The 16,704-nt window shown below is 35.4% G+C and overlaps 1 protein-coding gene across 1 annotated transcript; it reads left to right on the forward strand.

Moving 5' to 3' along the window:
• Positions 1–548: 548 nt before the first annotated feature.
• On the forward strand, positions 549–3,280 carry LOC120083373 (structural maintenance of chromosomes protein). The gene is made up of 5 exons (XM_039039106.2): positions 549–1,283; positions 1,713–1,931; positions 2,318–2,413; positions 2,628–2,729; positions 2,815–3,280. The coding sequence occupies exons 1-5, from the start codon at positions 735–737 to the stop codon at positions 3,016–3,018; spliced, it is 1,170 nt and encodes a 389-aa protein (XP_038895034.1). The 5' UTR covers positions 549–734; the 3' UTR covers positions 3,019–3,280.
• Positions 3,281–16,704: the final 13,424 nt, after the last annotated feature.

Raw genomic sequence — 16,704 nt, forward strand, 5'->3', positions numbered from 1 at the left:
GAGTTGGGTCTAAAAAGTTTTTCAATCCAACCCAACCCAATTCATGAACACCCTTATTGATAGTCTGGATTTTTGTTAATATTAAATAATCAGTAACAATGCCAAATCAAGGTGTGTATAATTTAAACTAAAAGATTGACAATACATATGTACAAACATATATTGTGAAGCTATTTTATGAAATTACTGACATGACATTATTATTTCAATTAATATTCCAAAATTTTCACACTTCAATAATTCTCATTGCATTCAATATCCAATAATTGAGAGATTCTACTAAATTCCACGTGTATAAAATAAAATACACCTCAATTCATGTCATATTGAGTTGCAAAATCGGACTTTCTTACCAAATATTCAAATTCGAAATAAAATATTATCATTTAATATAACAACCGAAACGGCGACGTTTCATCCACCGCTTTCATTTTCCCGCCAACATATAGTTTATGATTATTTGAATTCAGACAGCGCCGAACACAGAGCTACAGAAGCTGCCACGTGTCACATCCGAACCAAAATCAAATTCATTCATCCCCTTTTTTAAAAACTCCAAACTCTTCGCTCCATCTCCATCTTCATCTCCTTCCAATTCAAGAAAACAAAACCCTAGAAATCCGCTGAATGAATCAAATCAAACACTGCAGAATCTTAGTTCTTCTTCCAAGCTCATTGCGTGATTGAACATCTTTTTGTTTTTAAGATCTTCAAGATCTCCAGTTTGTCCATCTATGGCGAAAGTCATGAAGCCTTCTTCGCGCTACAGTTCCTACGATGTCCGATCTTCTACTTCCTCCCATTTCTCCGACCCTTCTTCTTCCTGTGAGTTCAATCTCAAGTCTCCACTGCCAGCTAATTCGTCTTCTTCGCGTGCTCTTGTTAAAACCAAGCCTTCTGATCTAGCTAGGGCTAAGGCTAAGCCGTCGGATCAGAATTTGACGGCGATGGTGAAGAAATTCATGGAGAAGCGATCTGGTTCGAAGCCGAAGACGGTGAAGCAGGCGGCTGGATTGGTGATTCCGTCGGATTTGATTGCGGAGGATTTGAAGAAGACGGCGAGGAAAGGGACGAACTTCGGTGGTCTCCATAAGAAGTTGTTTGGGAAGGGAACGGTGGAGAAGAAGGAGGTGAAGGAAGTCAAGGCGTTGACGGAGGTGAAAGGGAACACGAGGACATTGGCAATGGTGCTGAGGAGTGAAAGAGAGCTTTTGAGTTTGAATAAGGAGCAGGAGTTGGAGATCACTGAGCTCAAATTAATTCTGGAGGAGAAGTACAGAGAGGTGAGGAATGAGGATACATTTCTTAATTTTACTTTACCTTTTACTTTCAGTTCTAAATTATGTAGCAAATTTGAATAGATGGTAAACTTAATGCACTTGTGTTAAATTTTCATTTTTTTCCCTGTTAGATTTATGACTAGTTAGGATAAGGAATATGAATATTATTGTACTTGAATGTTTTTGGTCATGTTTGATGTTCTTTAGCTGAATATGGCATTCTCATTATTAAGTTCGGTCATTTTTCAATTATGTTTGATTTTGTGTCGAGGTTTGAATGTTCTTTGAATAGATTTCAGTACTTATATAGTTGGATTTTGTCGTTTGTTTAGATTAAAAAATAAAAAAATTATGATTAGTGGATGATATGACTGTAATTTTCCACATATAGTTTGTTAACACAACATTGGTACTTATTCTTGTTGCTATCAGATTGAGAAGTTGAAAGACTTGTGTTTGAAGCAAAGAGAAGAAATAAAGTCATTGAAGAATGCAATATTGTTCCCAGATGTTATGAACTCTCAGCTTCAAAATATGCTTGAAAAGCAGGACTCAGAGTTGAAGCAAGCCAAACAAATAATCCCCACTCTACAAAAGCAGGTCACCACTCTCACTGGCCAGCTTCATTCCCTCGCCGAGGACCTTGCTGAGGTATGAATCAATGTAGTGTTCTTTACAATGATACATATATGAATCCTTGAGAAGCATAAGAAGAAAGACCTGAAACGTAGGAAACCTCTGATTGGCCGATCACCGAGAGGCTTTGTTGAGTTGAACCTAATGCTTTTAACAACTGGATGACTCAACTTAGCTCTAGAACTTGAAATCTTTCATTTCTTTGATATGAACCATGAAAGTAATACTGCTTAGAACACAGCCTTGAATGAAATTTAGACTTTCCTTTATATGTTTGTTGTACCGAATAGCTGTTATTGGATGAGTTTTCGTTCGAATAGCTGTTATTGGATGAGTTTTCGTTGCTTTCTCCTTGGTGATTGATTTATCTCTTATCACAACTGACATTTTATTTTGAGCAGGTGAAGGCTGATAAATATTCAGGAAAGTCTTGGTTACAAGGTAGTATTTCTCCTCACACACCAACATATGATCAGGAGGATGCTTCTAACTCATTGGTAAGCACAAAAGCTATCCTTTGATCTTCATGTCCATAATTGTAACGTTGCTACGTACCACTCCTCTTGGCTTGCCCTGCTTGCTCAAATGAGAAAAACTTGAGATTATGGTTAAATTACTACTGAAAATTCAGTTCAGGAAGATAACAAGTAGGGACATAGTCTATTTATCTCCTAGATGTATAATTACTCATCCAAACTTCATGTCATTCAGGAGTTCAGTGCCTGTGATCCAACATCCCCTGGCAGTCCAGATGACTTTTTGCTGAAGGATGTAAATCCCTGTCTAACACCCTATTATGCAACTAAATCCAAGGTATAACTTTTTATTTCTGCTGTTAGTTCCTCACATCTCAAGATTGTTCATTCAGCAAACTGATCAACTGAACTCATTCCTACAGGAGTTTGAGGCAATGGGATATGATTCTCCTCGAGACGAAATTCTATCCCATAACAGAATGGAATTTGGTTTTAAATCTTGTTCCAGGAAGTTGTCCAAAAGTTCTGATTGCAGACAGAATTCCGACAAAGCAAACACTACAAAGACAGCCCGACGATCTGATGAGGCCAAATACATGTATGGAAAGCCAATGCATAAATTTTAGTGAACCTCATTTTTTTTTTCAAGCTTGGGTTAATATTCTTGTTCCATCTGCATACCTTCTTGTACTTTGTCACCCACTGTCACTGTATGAACCGTAGTTCATATTGCATCTGATCCAACAACTGAGGCTGTAATGCGAACCGTTGTTCTTTGTTCCTTGGTTGAGAATGGTCCATTTGAGCTTTAGGGGAAGTAATACCATTGTATACATGCTACATTTGGAAAGCTCATCAATAATAGTAAATGGTCCTATTCTTTGAGAATTGTTGCCACTGTGCGTTGCGTTTCACTCCTATGCTCCATTTACTTCCCTGCAATCGTAATTAGGAATGGAAATGAATAATTGTGGAACTCATTCTCTCACCATTGATGATGTTTATCAAACTTTACATTAGAACTACGCCCCATTCTTTGACTATGATTCTTTGATTATATGAATTTACACCATGTTTTTTTGTTCACTTTAATAAAATAAGAGCAATCCATATATATGTTAAAAGGCAAGTGTCACGAGATAGATTTTGACAATTTTTGCCCTCAACCTGTATGTGTATGGCCTAAGGATACTCTTCTCAATTTAACCTTCTCTTTTTCCAAAATGGTTCTTCAAGTAGGTTAATTTGCAAAACATAACACTCTTATAAATGTCACTTTGGTCATGACTCTCGCATCATACTGCTCACAATATCCATGGACCTCCAATGCATGAGTAGAAATGTTGCTAAGTATGATTCTCAATGCATCACGAACAATAAGTAAAGTAGTAGAGTAAAACTAGCCAATGTATAAGAGAACTCACGTCTAACCTTTTTCATTTACAATATGAATAAGGAATAATTACAAACTAGTGGCGCTTGAGATGACATGCCTGATTCTACAAAATTGATGTTGGAGTCCTCCATGAAGACTCCATCTTGATGGATTATAGCATGATCCCGACAAAGAATGTCTTCAAAGAAACAATCTTCTCTATGAACGAGAAAATTGCTCCCCACAAAGGAATAGAATGATTCCTCCCAAAAGAAAGGAAATGGATTGCCTTGGACAATCTCCAAGGTATTTCTTTTATAGGTGAGGGTTAGGATGTGGTTCGAGAGAATTTTGGGAGTTGACTGGTGGGGTTTGACAAGCACCCATGTTCCTATAATTTAAGAGCCCACCCACCAAACAACTACCCATGTTATCGGATAACCACTCACTACTTTAAATAACAATCAACATATCGGGCGACTACTGAACTCTCCACTAGTTTAGGTAATCGCCCACATTCTGGAAAACTGTCCACTCACCACTAAGAGATATGTGAGTGGGGGTATCATATATAAAGAGTTGTATAAAGCAGGACTGCGAAATAATTAATCTTTCTTTGTAAATTCGTTAATTGATGAGATTAATATTTCACAGATGATCATTTGGGACTCCATCTTAATGTTGAGTGAATAGGAACTTATCTATATGAGGTCTCTTTCTTTGATTTACATGGGTAAAAGTAGCCCGAGATGTTGACTTAATAAGCTTACAATTTTGGGGACTTGATTGAATGAGGAGCTGAGAACATAACTTCACAAGGTAGAATACGACTTTTCGCATAGGGTAAGTAGATGAGTAGTTCCCTTAAATACTGATTTTGAGACTTGAACCAAGACTCCACCCTCTCACTAGCTCAAGAAAGACTTAGTTTATGGTTAGATCATAAACAAATTGTTAATTAGAGGAATCGGTCGTACTTAAGAAAAATAGGTAATTACAAGTTTAAAATATACATTTGACCCGGCTGTAATTACAAATAACTCATGAAGGATTGATTTGCTTATATTGATTATATCCATGAACATAACTTGTCATTCAATGCATAAGAGTTTAAGAGTCTATAATGGTTTTTCTTGTAGTTAATGAATGAAGGTTAATAAATTAAGGAGTTTAATTAATTAATCTTAGATCATTGGAGCTCATAGTTTGTTGGTCCATAAAATTCCCTTACTAGCTCACCACAAACCAACAAGAATCAAATAAATCTTAAACCATAAACCCTAGATAATGAGAAAAATAATTATATTCAATACATTAATTTGATTCTCATTCAAATTAATGTTTTGGACACAATTAATACATATTTTATTATAAAATTTGTTTGAATTATAACTTTATAATATGAAGAATTAATTTATTTGAATGAGATTCAAATAAATAAATTTAAATAAAATTCTAATTAAATAGACAATGAGAGAATTAATTAAATAAACACATTTTTTATTGTCTATAAAATACATTTTTTTGATAGTTATTATTTCTTTTGGTTCTATCATTACACGTATGATTTCCATAATCAAATAATTCTAAATAAACAAAAAAAAAATACAAACATAAAATACTTTAATACATATAGGTATCATAAAGTTGATAATATTTTTACAAAAAGATTGACTAATAATAATTGGTAATGGGTCTACAAGAATCTATAGCTAATTAAGTGCAATAAGTACATTACAACCAAAGTTTTGCCACTAACCCTATAAAAAAATCTTATAAACATATGTTAATGGATTCTTACAAAACCTAGTAAGAAAAAAATAATAATAAAATAAAATTAGAGTTCAATTCTACACATCATTTTAGATCTACAAGTCTTGACAGTTTATTATTTCTACATACCCTATCATTACACATGATTTCCATCATCAACTAATCTTATTTTGACACAAAATCGATATAAACATAAATAAGAACTTTCATATATAATGTTATAAGAACTTTCATATATAATGATAAAGTTGTTAACATTTTTTACAAATAAACTAAATACAAGAAAACTATCGAATGTCCCCAAAAGGATAAATAAAATGAAACTACTACAAAACTTGGTAAAATTTTTACAAACTAAATACAAGTGTTGATACAAATAACGACATTATAATAAATTTTACCACAAATTCAACATCAATCGTAGCTTCGTCACTTAAATAGATTCGTGCAAGACCTAGTAAAAATATAATATTTAACCTTCATGTAAGTCCAACCTATTGGGTTTTATGTCCTAAAAACTCGCAGTTTGTAAAATGATAAACATTTTCTATTATACTTGTTATTGATCTCATAAATTGTATGAAAGTCTAAATTCAATAAACTAAGACCCATGACTATTGTATGAGTACTTGAATTTGATGTGGAGACATAAGAGTGGATCGGGTTCGAGTAAATAGTCAAAATGTTCTATGGTACATGAATGAGGTTGGGTACCTTATTCTGGTAACACTATTGGATGTGGTTTACTCTGTAATTATTACAAAGAGTTGTAAAGTGCTACATACGATGTGATCCTAATTTGTACATGTTATGACATGAGGAGTGGGGGCGTCCTATGCAATGAGTTTGCATAAGATCCGGACCAAGAAATAAATCACTCTTACTTTATAATGTTGTTAACTATTTAAGACTGACTATTTTACCAAAATGACCTAGGTAACTCGATCTTAATCCTGAGTTAACTATGAACTCCTGTTTATTCGGGATTACCCTTAGATTTGCATAGTTGTAAGACCGGATAAATAGCTAGGGACATAGGGTGCAAGACAGAGTTCACACCTACCCGATTTAGGGATAAGATGTCAGACCCCCTCTCTTGTCTTAACCCAAGACTTAGAAGAGAGCATGAAGACATACTAGTACCATTCTAAGACAATATTTTAATTTAACATTTCCCCTCTTATCTAATAAGAGCCTTAACATGTTTACAATAACCATCTAAATTTCATACATGTAGCTAAATTTTCCTATACTTTTCTATTACATGATCCGAGCCGTGCCTTGAAAAATTACCAAGTCCTGGTGTTTTGGTGGTTGTAGACTCTTCTCTAAATGCTCCGCTTTTTCCTATATTTCCCGCCGGTCGTCAACGACTATCTTTTCCCGTCGACCGAAGTCGACTATATTTTCCCGCCAAGTACCACTTTTAAGTATGCTAACTATGTATTTCAGGTATAATCTTAGTTTCCATAGTAATTACACAGACAATATCATGGCATGTAACATAACATTATAATCATGCATCTTGTACATACCTATGCATTTATTCATATAGCAATGCATAAATCTTAATAACCACTCACCGTAAGCAAGATTTTCTACTGAAACTACTTTGAGAGTATCTTCTTAAGATTTCCTCCATATCAATGAAAATTCCTCAATTAATACTTATTATATCAATAAATAATGCTAAAGTAGCCAAAATACCTTATATATTAAAAGTACCAGCTTACCCTACTCAAAACTCAGCCAAAATCTCAAAATCAGCCCCTTTAGAGGTTATTTTAACCGTGTGAGTGCAAGGAGTCTGACAGGCAGCTGGGGCGTTCGGCCATGTGCAGAGAATGTGTGTGTTGCATCGCACAGTGGGCCGCAGCGTTGGGCTGGCGTGCGTGGTCGACGCTGTGGTGTGAGGCGCGCTGCTTTGCAATGGATGGATGCAACATTGGTTAGGCGCAAGGCGTGCGCTGCGTGATGGATGCGTTGGCTGGCTGGGCGTATGCGTCTGTACTAGCTTCAAAGTTTCATCAACGCAACTTCAGCTCCTTCGGACCCTAATTATTTTGGCAGCCTCAATACTCAAACTCAATATTCTAAATAAGCTTTCGACACTGAGATTTTGGTGATGGCATGAATGAATTGTTCTATTTTTACCATAATTTGCCAGCCAAATTTCTTATTTTGCATGCACCTTCCTCCTTACCTCCTACTTAGAGTGATAAGACTATTTTTGCATGTAACCTCCTTCTTTCATCTTCTACTTAGAGTGATAGAACTACTTTGTATGACCTCCTTCCGCCACCTCATTCACTTAATATTTAAGGATGTTTATTTAAATAATTTGGTATGCTTATGGACGTATCCCTTGAATATTGCCATATCCTCTTGGGGTTCTTTTCCCATCGATCAACCTTCCTTTTGTCCATGCGCCCATACATTTATTAACTAATTCATAGAGTGGCTATAACCATCGCATGACATCGACGCATAGCCTTTTCCATGGACTAATGCCTTCGGCCAACGACGCATACTTCCTTTGCCGCAAACCCCTTTGCTGCACGCCTTGGTTTGCATCGATGCCTAAGCGCTTGGCCGCATTGAATTACCATTGCCGCATCATAGATGTATGCCATCGACGCATGCGCATGTGGCATAGGCGCTGGCCATCGCTCGTAGAGCTCGCTCGACCACATGGGCGCTCGACAGGGCGTTGGATGCACGGCCGCTCGGCAGTGCGCTTCGACGCATAGGCTTGATGCATGGCCGCTCGGCAGGGCGTTTCGACGCATAGGCTGAGTGCTTGGGCTCGACGCATGGACAAGGGTGCTTGACATGGCCGCTCAACGCATGCCTCCAGCGCATGCTTTGCCTGCGTCCTTGCCTACCCCTGCGTTCGCATGCCTTGTGCATGTCCTTGCTTTAGCTGCTCGTGCGTGCAAGCCCACAGCCACTGCCCACACTTTCTTGCATCCAAAGATTAGTGCAGTATAAAGCCAGCCTCCCTCACACTCTTAGGCCTTGCATTCAATGTGCTTAGGCCCTCCATATGCTTTGGCCGTATTCCCAAACACTTGCCACCTTTTGATCCTTTTTATTTTTACATAACTTAGTACTAATGCTTTCACCATTTCATCTTGCCCCAATACATACTCCTTTTAGTAATATTTCTTTATTACTTAGGATTTTTCCTTCTCCAAACAACCTTCCACCTTAGATTTAGTGTTAGGGTCTTACATAGGAGAAAGATTGTTCTCTCAAGTACTGAATCTAAGTCTTGAACAAAGGGCCCCACCCTCTTACTGAGTTGAGAGAGTTTGGTTTGGTGATTGGATCACATAGGGACTTGAGGAATAAGACGTAATCTTGGGGGTAAAACAGATATTTGGCCCAACCGTTATTACGAACAACCTGTGAAAGGTCGACTTGCTGATTATGGTTAAATCATGTGGACATAATATATCTACAGTGAGGGGAGTGCAACTATAGGCTTTAGTGGAATGACCCATTAGTTAACAAATGGAGATTAATCTGGTCTAATGAGTTTAACCAATTAATCTCGGATCGTTGGAGCCCATTATCTGTAAGTCCGCGAGGTTCTTCCTACTAGCTCATAACGGACTAGCTCTAGAATAGCGTGATAAGTTAATTTGAAACGTTCAAATTAGAATTAAGAGAATTAGTAATTATATGAGATATAATTATGTTTAATTTTAAAATTAAACGGTATAGGAGAATTTATATATTTAAATATGATTTAAATATATAAAGATGGATATGTGTTAAAATTAATTTAATATTTGATATTAAATTAATTAAGTTTTATTTAATAATTAATTTATGAAATTAATTAATTTTTCATTTTTTAAAATCAAAATAAATTTATTAAATCAAATTTTATTTTTTAGATAAAATTGAAAAAGAAAACAAAAAACACATTTAAATGGAAAAATGGATTTTTCCATTATCTATCACTTAACTAGCTCACTCATGAAGCAACCATTTGGCCTTGTCTTCTCTAAGCATGAGCTGTAACTCATGCAACTCTTCTCTCTGCATGTTGATCTGCAATATAATGAGAAGATTAGAGTGAAAGTCGGGCATGCAATCAAAAGGTTTTTTTAGAGAAAAACTGGTTTGAAGAAAGGTTCTTCAACCTTGTTGTAGCAGTGCTTTTCTCCTTTCATCCCTTGATTTAAGCTTGTTTTGAGTCACACAACTCAATCTAGAGCACCAAGAGAATAGTGGGGAAGATCTTGAGGTGGTCTACAACAAGATATAGAGAAGATTGTAGCTGGAGATGGAGCTTTGAAGAAGTTCTTCAAGAGGTATGTCTTGAAACCCATTTTTCTACAGAATCATGCTTTATATTATGCCAAAATTAGTGAATTTGAATGCTTGAATGATCCTTGTTCTTCCACTACGATTGATACAATCCTACACAACCGTCCTTCTCATACGTCATTCCTAGAACAAAAGTTAAACACTCGCTCAGTCTACTAGTGCGAACAATTATTGACATATATTGACACCTAAAAATAATTTATACATTAGTTCAATGCAATAGCACCCAAACACACAAAACAAATGTCCAACTAGTACTTAGATATTAGAGAGTAGATAACAATTTGTATGAATCAAATTATACAATTTATCTACTTACCCCGACATTGGAGAAGAAGTGAATTCCTTCTTGTGTAGCTGTGTTCCCAACTCCCTAATCAGACGAATCCTAAAAATGGTAGGCTTATTGAGTCGGTGATCTGGCCACTCTCACCCATCCAAATCAAAGGACCGCCTTCATAGGTAGGAGTTCACAACTCACTCAGGATTCAGGTCATGTTGTTCATGGTCATCCTGGTAAAATATAAATCTCTATTATGAATTGCGTTATATAATGAGACTAGACATTTCGTGGTCCGGTCTTATACAAACTCCTTTGTATAGAATACCCCGCTCACATGTCTCCACATGAGCGATCAAGATTAGATCATCTGTAGCACTTTACGACAATTGTAACATCTAAAAAAAAGGTTATACTCATAGTGTCACCAGGATAAGGTATCTAGTCTTATCCATCTACTAAAGACCATTTAGATTATCACTTAAACATGTATGTACAGATATACAGGTAGATCACTTAAACATGATCTACCTGTATATCTGTACATACATGTTTAAGCTACAAGATAACCTTGGATGTTAATTTATTGGTTTGTGGTTAATACAACTAAAAATTGAAATAAAACATCACATATTTTTAAATAAATAAAATGTTTGCAGATGTTTGTACATTACAATTACAAACTATAGGACCCTACAAGATTTAGGGCATCAACCCCAACATCATTCTCCTACGTTATTTTTAGAACAAATGTTAAGCACCATCAACATGACACTCCAATAAACTACACGCATGATTAACTAGTATAAATATGCTACTAATCAAACAAAATGGAAGTAGTCAATAGGAATCTTCAAAACTCAAATGAAATTTGAAATCCATAGGTTGAAATTTGTACCATACCTCTTGCAATGTTAAACAACTAATTGTACTCATATACCGTGTGTAACTTCGTCCCAACATTATTATTAACCTGAAATAAAGCAAAATTAGAGCCTCAAACTAAACTATTTACACCCACTTATGGAAAAATAAAGGTTCGTAGGAACAAAATAAGCCTAAATCCACATCTTAAAGATATAACAATAAATCCAACTTTAGACGGGAAATAAGCTAACATAATAGAGAATTGATAAAAAAAATCAATTTCCACTGTCATATAATAAGAAGGCGTACCTATCTAACAATTATGAAGTAAAGGAAATATACCTTGATTGTTAATTACTTTTAATTTCTTAAAAATTAGGTGCTACCTTAAAGAAAGAAAGAAAAAATGCTAATGCTTCATTTGAAGTTGTTAGGGAGTGAAGAAACTCAAGCCACCAACAATGGACAAAAGAAATTTTTTTGGAATAAAATCAAATTCTCAAACTAGAGGACAATAAGACTTGCCTTACTTGAATATCCCCCTTTCTGTCAAATGAAGGTCAAAAGGTAGAGGCAAAATCCTCATTGATTATATTTCCATTCAATGAAGGTCTAACCTGAATGCAGTCAACAAGTTAGTTGAATTAGAGCATGACTAACTTGTAATTTACCTTTTGTATATATTTCCAAGTTGATGACAACTATTAATCAAATTATACACATTTTAACAAAGCAAGAAAATCTTTAAAAACCACAAAATTGATATAAAGGGGTGCGCGATACAGTGTCCAGGTCGGGAGCTAAGGTGCCTATTGATAAAACTAGGATCAAAATGACAACACAATAGATAAATTACAATAGAACTTAAAGTTGACGTTATGGTAGGTTTTGTTTGCTATAATTTCTGATGTTCTATAAGGTAAGTTTTTGGTAATTTATGGATTTTTAACTTTTTATAAGAGAATGGAAAGGGAAACGATACATGAATACTTATTTCCTACAATAAGGAAAAAAATGTGAAATAATCCATGAGTAGTTGTTCAGACGATCCTAAAGAAACAAAGAACTGACATTCATTATACAGTGATCAATCAAAGAAGTTTTCATCTCTCAATTTCACTTTCCCTTTCAAACATGTAAAAAATAGAGAGATCAAAATCAGAGTAAACTAGGAATGAAGACTTACTTGATTTCTGATCGAATGAAAGATTGAAGAAGATGAAGAATAGGAGAGGTGATTAGCATACAATGGTCTAACACAAAACTCTGGCGACAGCGGAGCAAGACTTAGGTGGCAACTGCAACATAGACGCGGTCAGAGGCAGCGACGTGCATGATTAGAGACGGCGGCTTGGTGTTGTGCAGGGAGGTTAGATTAGAGAGAGGGAGGGTGGAGAACACCTAGCCTACTTAAGTTGGATGCTTGGACCCTCAATTGGACGCCTGGGTGTGCCTGTTGGATGCTTGGCCTTTGTTTCGTCCACGAGCCCAACTCTCATTTTCCTCTAAATTTATTTGGCAAAGATTACTTATCACCAAGTGGGTATGTGATTTCCTTTGTTCCAACATCCTATTTATGGGCCTCAAGGATCATTCTTGCCATTCCAATTCTTTCTCCAAGCATGAAACCTTGACACCAAGTGGTCTCATCATGCAAGAGCCAACACCTTTCTCCATGCATGCTGCCAACTCCACCCGCTGACGTCTATATTGAAGGAACTCTTAAACAAGAGAACCGTTGAGCGAAAGCAAGATCGTTCCAAATCCATTGTGAAAGAACAAAGCGTTTACAAACAAACTATAACAGTTATGCATCATCGAGTAAATTAAAACATGCTTTTAAGTTAAATAAACAGGGAATCGAGTGACATACCTTTGAAGAACTCTTCTTCGAGTATTCCCTCGATCAATACCAGTCATGCGTCCAAGCAAACTCGATCAAATGCACGAACGCAATAAACAACCAGTGTCAATCATGAACTATCAGATCCTCGAACACAATCGAGTAAGACTCGATCCTCGACCCTCGATCAAGCAAACTCGACACCACCACTCGGTTGCCTTGGTATTCTCAGTGTGAGAATCCAGGAGGTGTGGGCTCTATATGTATTTAGTAGAGGGAAAGAAGAATTGAACGATCGAGTAAGTGGGAGAATGGCTATGTTTATCGTATAGACTGGGTACTCGATCGTTTAGTATTGAGAAACTGTCGTCTAGCAAACTTGATCATTGATGCACAATCGTTCACTCTCTCAATGGCTATCGTATAGCTCTTTTCTTTTTACCTGATCAAATGTGATGCGTTAATGAAAAATGAAAACCTTTTCACTTTTATCCATCAATTATCAAAACGGATAAAAACTTCCCACTTGCAACGATTAAAGGAGAAAATAATACCTACCAAACAATTATCTTATAATTGGTTTATTATAAATAAATATAATAACTAATTTATCATATTATATTTATAACATATAGTTTTAATATCACATCATATGTAATATTTAAACCATAGTTCTTTTTCTCCTTTATTGCATTTAATATAAATCATATTTATATTAATTCCTTCAATTAATGTATCTAATACATCAAATCAATTATATCATATATAATTGAATCAATTTAATTATATCATATATAATCAAATTCCCTCTTGTTAATTTGAACACTTCAAACTAACCCAAAAACTGATTCTCAACTTGAATCCATTGAGCTACCGAGGGGACCTTATGGACCTGTAGCTTGAAGCTTCAACGATAGGTGAATAACTTGATTAAACTCTTTAATCATGATATCCACCATCCGTTAACTGTCAGGCATTCCACTAAAGACCGACAGCTGCACTCTTCGCACTACAGACATATTTTTGTGCCTATTGGATATAACCAACCAACAGTACGATGACCCTTCACAAATCGCTCGTAAGTACAGTTGGGCCAATTTATCGTTTTGTCCCTGTAGTTACATCTAACTCTTTAAGTACCACTGATTCCTCTAATGAACAATACATCATAGTCCCACCATGAGTGAACACTTCTCGGGCCATGAGAAAGTGTGACGCTACATTGTTCAAACCTTGGAATCAGCCCTTAAGGGAATAATTTATCTACTTACCCCTATTTCAGGGAAAGAGTGAATTCTGATTGGGGAGCTGGGGGGAAGGAGTGAATTATGTCTTGTGTAGCTGAGTTCCCAGCTCCCCAATCAGATGAATCCCCAAAGTGGTAGGTTTTAGTCGGCGATCTGGCCACTCGCACCTATGCAAATCAAAGGACCGCTCTCATAAGTAGGAGTTCCCAACTTACTCAGGATTAAGGTCATGTTACCTATAGTCATCCTAGTGAAATGAAAGTCTTTGTCATGAATGGTGTTATATAACGAGACTAAACATTTCATGGTTCGGTCTTATACAAACTCCTTTATATAGGATACCCCTGCTCGCATGTCTTCACTTGAATGACCAGGATCAGATCCTTTGTAGCACTTTACAACAATTGTAACATCTACAAAGCGGGCCGTATTCATAGTGTCACCCGGATAAGGTTTCCCTCCTTTATTCATATATTACAGACCATTTGTATTAAGTTCTAGGGATGACACTAAGATGAGTTTTTGACTTCCAATGTTTAATCAAACATTCAATGTGGTTTCTCTCTAGGTCGATAGGACAAACTACTATTCATTATAGACAACGAATTGCAATCCTAACTAACCTATTGCTTCCTTTGAGATTATCCTATAATTAAATGTCACATATTACAAGTTATCTCCAAGCATTCAAATTACACAACAAAATCATTGGTCGTCAATCAACAATAAAATTATGCAATTCATAAATGTAAGAAAAAAAGATTAAAACCCATAGACAAAAATATAGAAATTTCATTCAAACTAAACTCTAAAAAACTACATTGTTCCAAAATCCCCTAAACTAGAAAATAGCTAGAATTTACCTTCCCGTGGAGATTGATAAGACAAATCCTGGCATCCTTCCATTAATTACATGAGATGGGAAGAAATATGGAAGAAAAATACAAGTGTAGAGGTAAGAAGGGGAGAAAATTGGCTTAGGAGCCAATTGGGAGTCGATTCTTCTGCCCTAAATCGAAAAACAGTGTTATATAGCAGGCGTTGTAGCGTTATAAAAACTAGAGGGTTGCAACACTCTAAGTAGCGTTGCAACGTTACTCTGCTCACTAGCAACAAGTAGTTACTGATTTGTTGTTTGGTTGTATGTCCTAAAACTCGCAGTTTGTAAAGTTAAACATTTTCTATTATCAATAAAGATGTTATTTGACATTTATTCAATTAAGTTATTGTTGAATATGTAAATTGCACTTGTAAAGACTAAATCCAATAAACTAAGATCCATGGCTATTACATGAATACTTGAACTTTATGTGGAGACATAAAGATGAATCAAGTTCGAGTAAATAGCCATAATGATCTATAGTATATGAATAAGGTTGGGCACCTTATTCTGGTAACACTATTAGCTGCGGCCCGCTTTGTAGATAGTAGAAACGATGTGATCCTAAATTTTTCATGTGGTGAAATGAGGAGTGGGAGCATCCTATGCAATAAATTTGCATAAGATCAGACCAAGAAATAAGTCACTCTTACTTTATAACGTTGTTTACTGTTTAAGACTGACTATTTCGAATAGATGACCTAGGTAACTCGACCTTAATCCTAAGCTAACTATGAACTTCTGTTTATTTAGGATTATCCTTAGATTTGCATATGTGTGGGTTGGCTCAACAATGCTGGCTCAATAAACCTTCCATTTCAGGAGTAAGATCAGGTAGATAGCTAGGGACATAGGGTGCAAGACGACATTCACACCTATCCATTTTAGGGATAAAAAAAAAGTTGTTCTTTTAAATATTGAATCCAGGTCTTGAACAAGGGACCTCACCCTCTCATTGGCCCAAGAGGGATTCAGTTTAGTGATTGGATCACAAACTAATTATTCATTAGAGGATCAGTGGAACTTAAGGAGCAAGATGTAATTACGGGGGTAAAACAACATTTGACCCAGGCGTTATTACGAACAACTTGTGAATGATCAACTTAATAATTATGGTTAAATCAGGTGGATAGAAATATATCTACAGTGAGGAGAGTGCAACTATCGAGCTAAGTTAATGAATATTAACTAATTCGGTCTAAAGAGGTCTAAAGAGTTTAGCCAATTAATTTCAAATCGTTAGAGCTCATGATCTGTATGTCCATAAGGTTCCTCTACTAGCTCATAAAACATGAACACCTTGGATTAGTGAATTGAATGATTTTGAAATGTTCAAAATCAAAATTAGGTTTTCAATTTGAAGTGTTCAAATCGAATTTTAATTTGAAATATTCAAATTGAATTTAGGATTTCAATTTGAAATATTCAAATTGCAATCAGGGTTTGAATTTGAATTATTCAATTTCAAATTAAGGTTTGTATAATTATATTCGATATAATTAAACATTTAATTTATCAAAATTAAACAAAATTGGAGAGTTTAAAATACTTAAATATTAATACATGAATAAGATTCATTATAAATTAAGTGTTGAATTAATTTAATATTTAATATTTAATTTATTTAATTAATTAAAATCAAATTAATTTTCATTTTATTCAAATTCAGAAATTGAATTTTGTTTTTTAAATTTAATTAATTTTGA

The sequence above is a fragment of the Benincasa hispida genome, chromosome 8, assembly GCF_027475165.1.
Source record: "Benincasa hispida cultivar pf3 chromosome 8, pf3_genome.v1.1, whole genome shotgun sequence".
Lineage (NCBI taxonomy): Eukaryota > Viridiplantae > Streptophyta > Magnoliopsida > Cucurbitales > Cucurbitaceae > Benincasa > Benincasa hispida.

Coding starts and splice junctions, on each gene's coding strand:
- LOC120083373 (XM_039039106.2), top strand. CDS start 735: ATGGCGAAAGTCATGAAGCCTTCTTCGCGCTACAGTTCCTACGATGTC. Junction 2,414..2,627: donor AGGATGCTTCTAACTCATTG/GTAAGCACAAAA, acceptor CATGTCATTCAG/GAGTTCAGTGCCTGTGATCC. Junction 2,730..2,814: donor ATTATGCAACTAAATCCAAG/GTATAACTTTTT, acceptor TCATTCCTACAG/GAGTTTGAGGCAATGGGATA.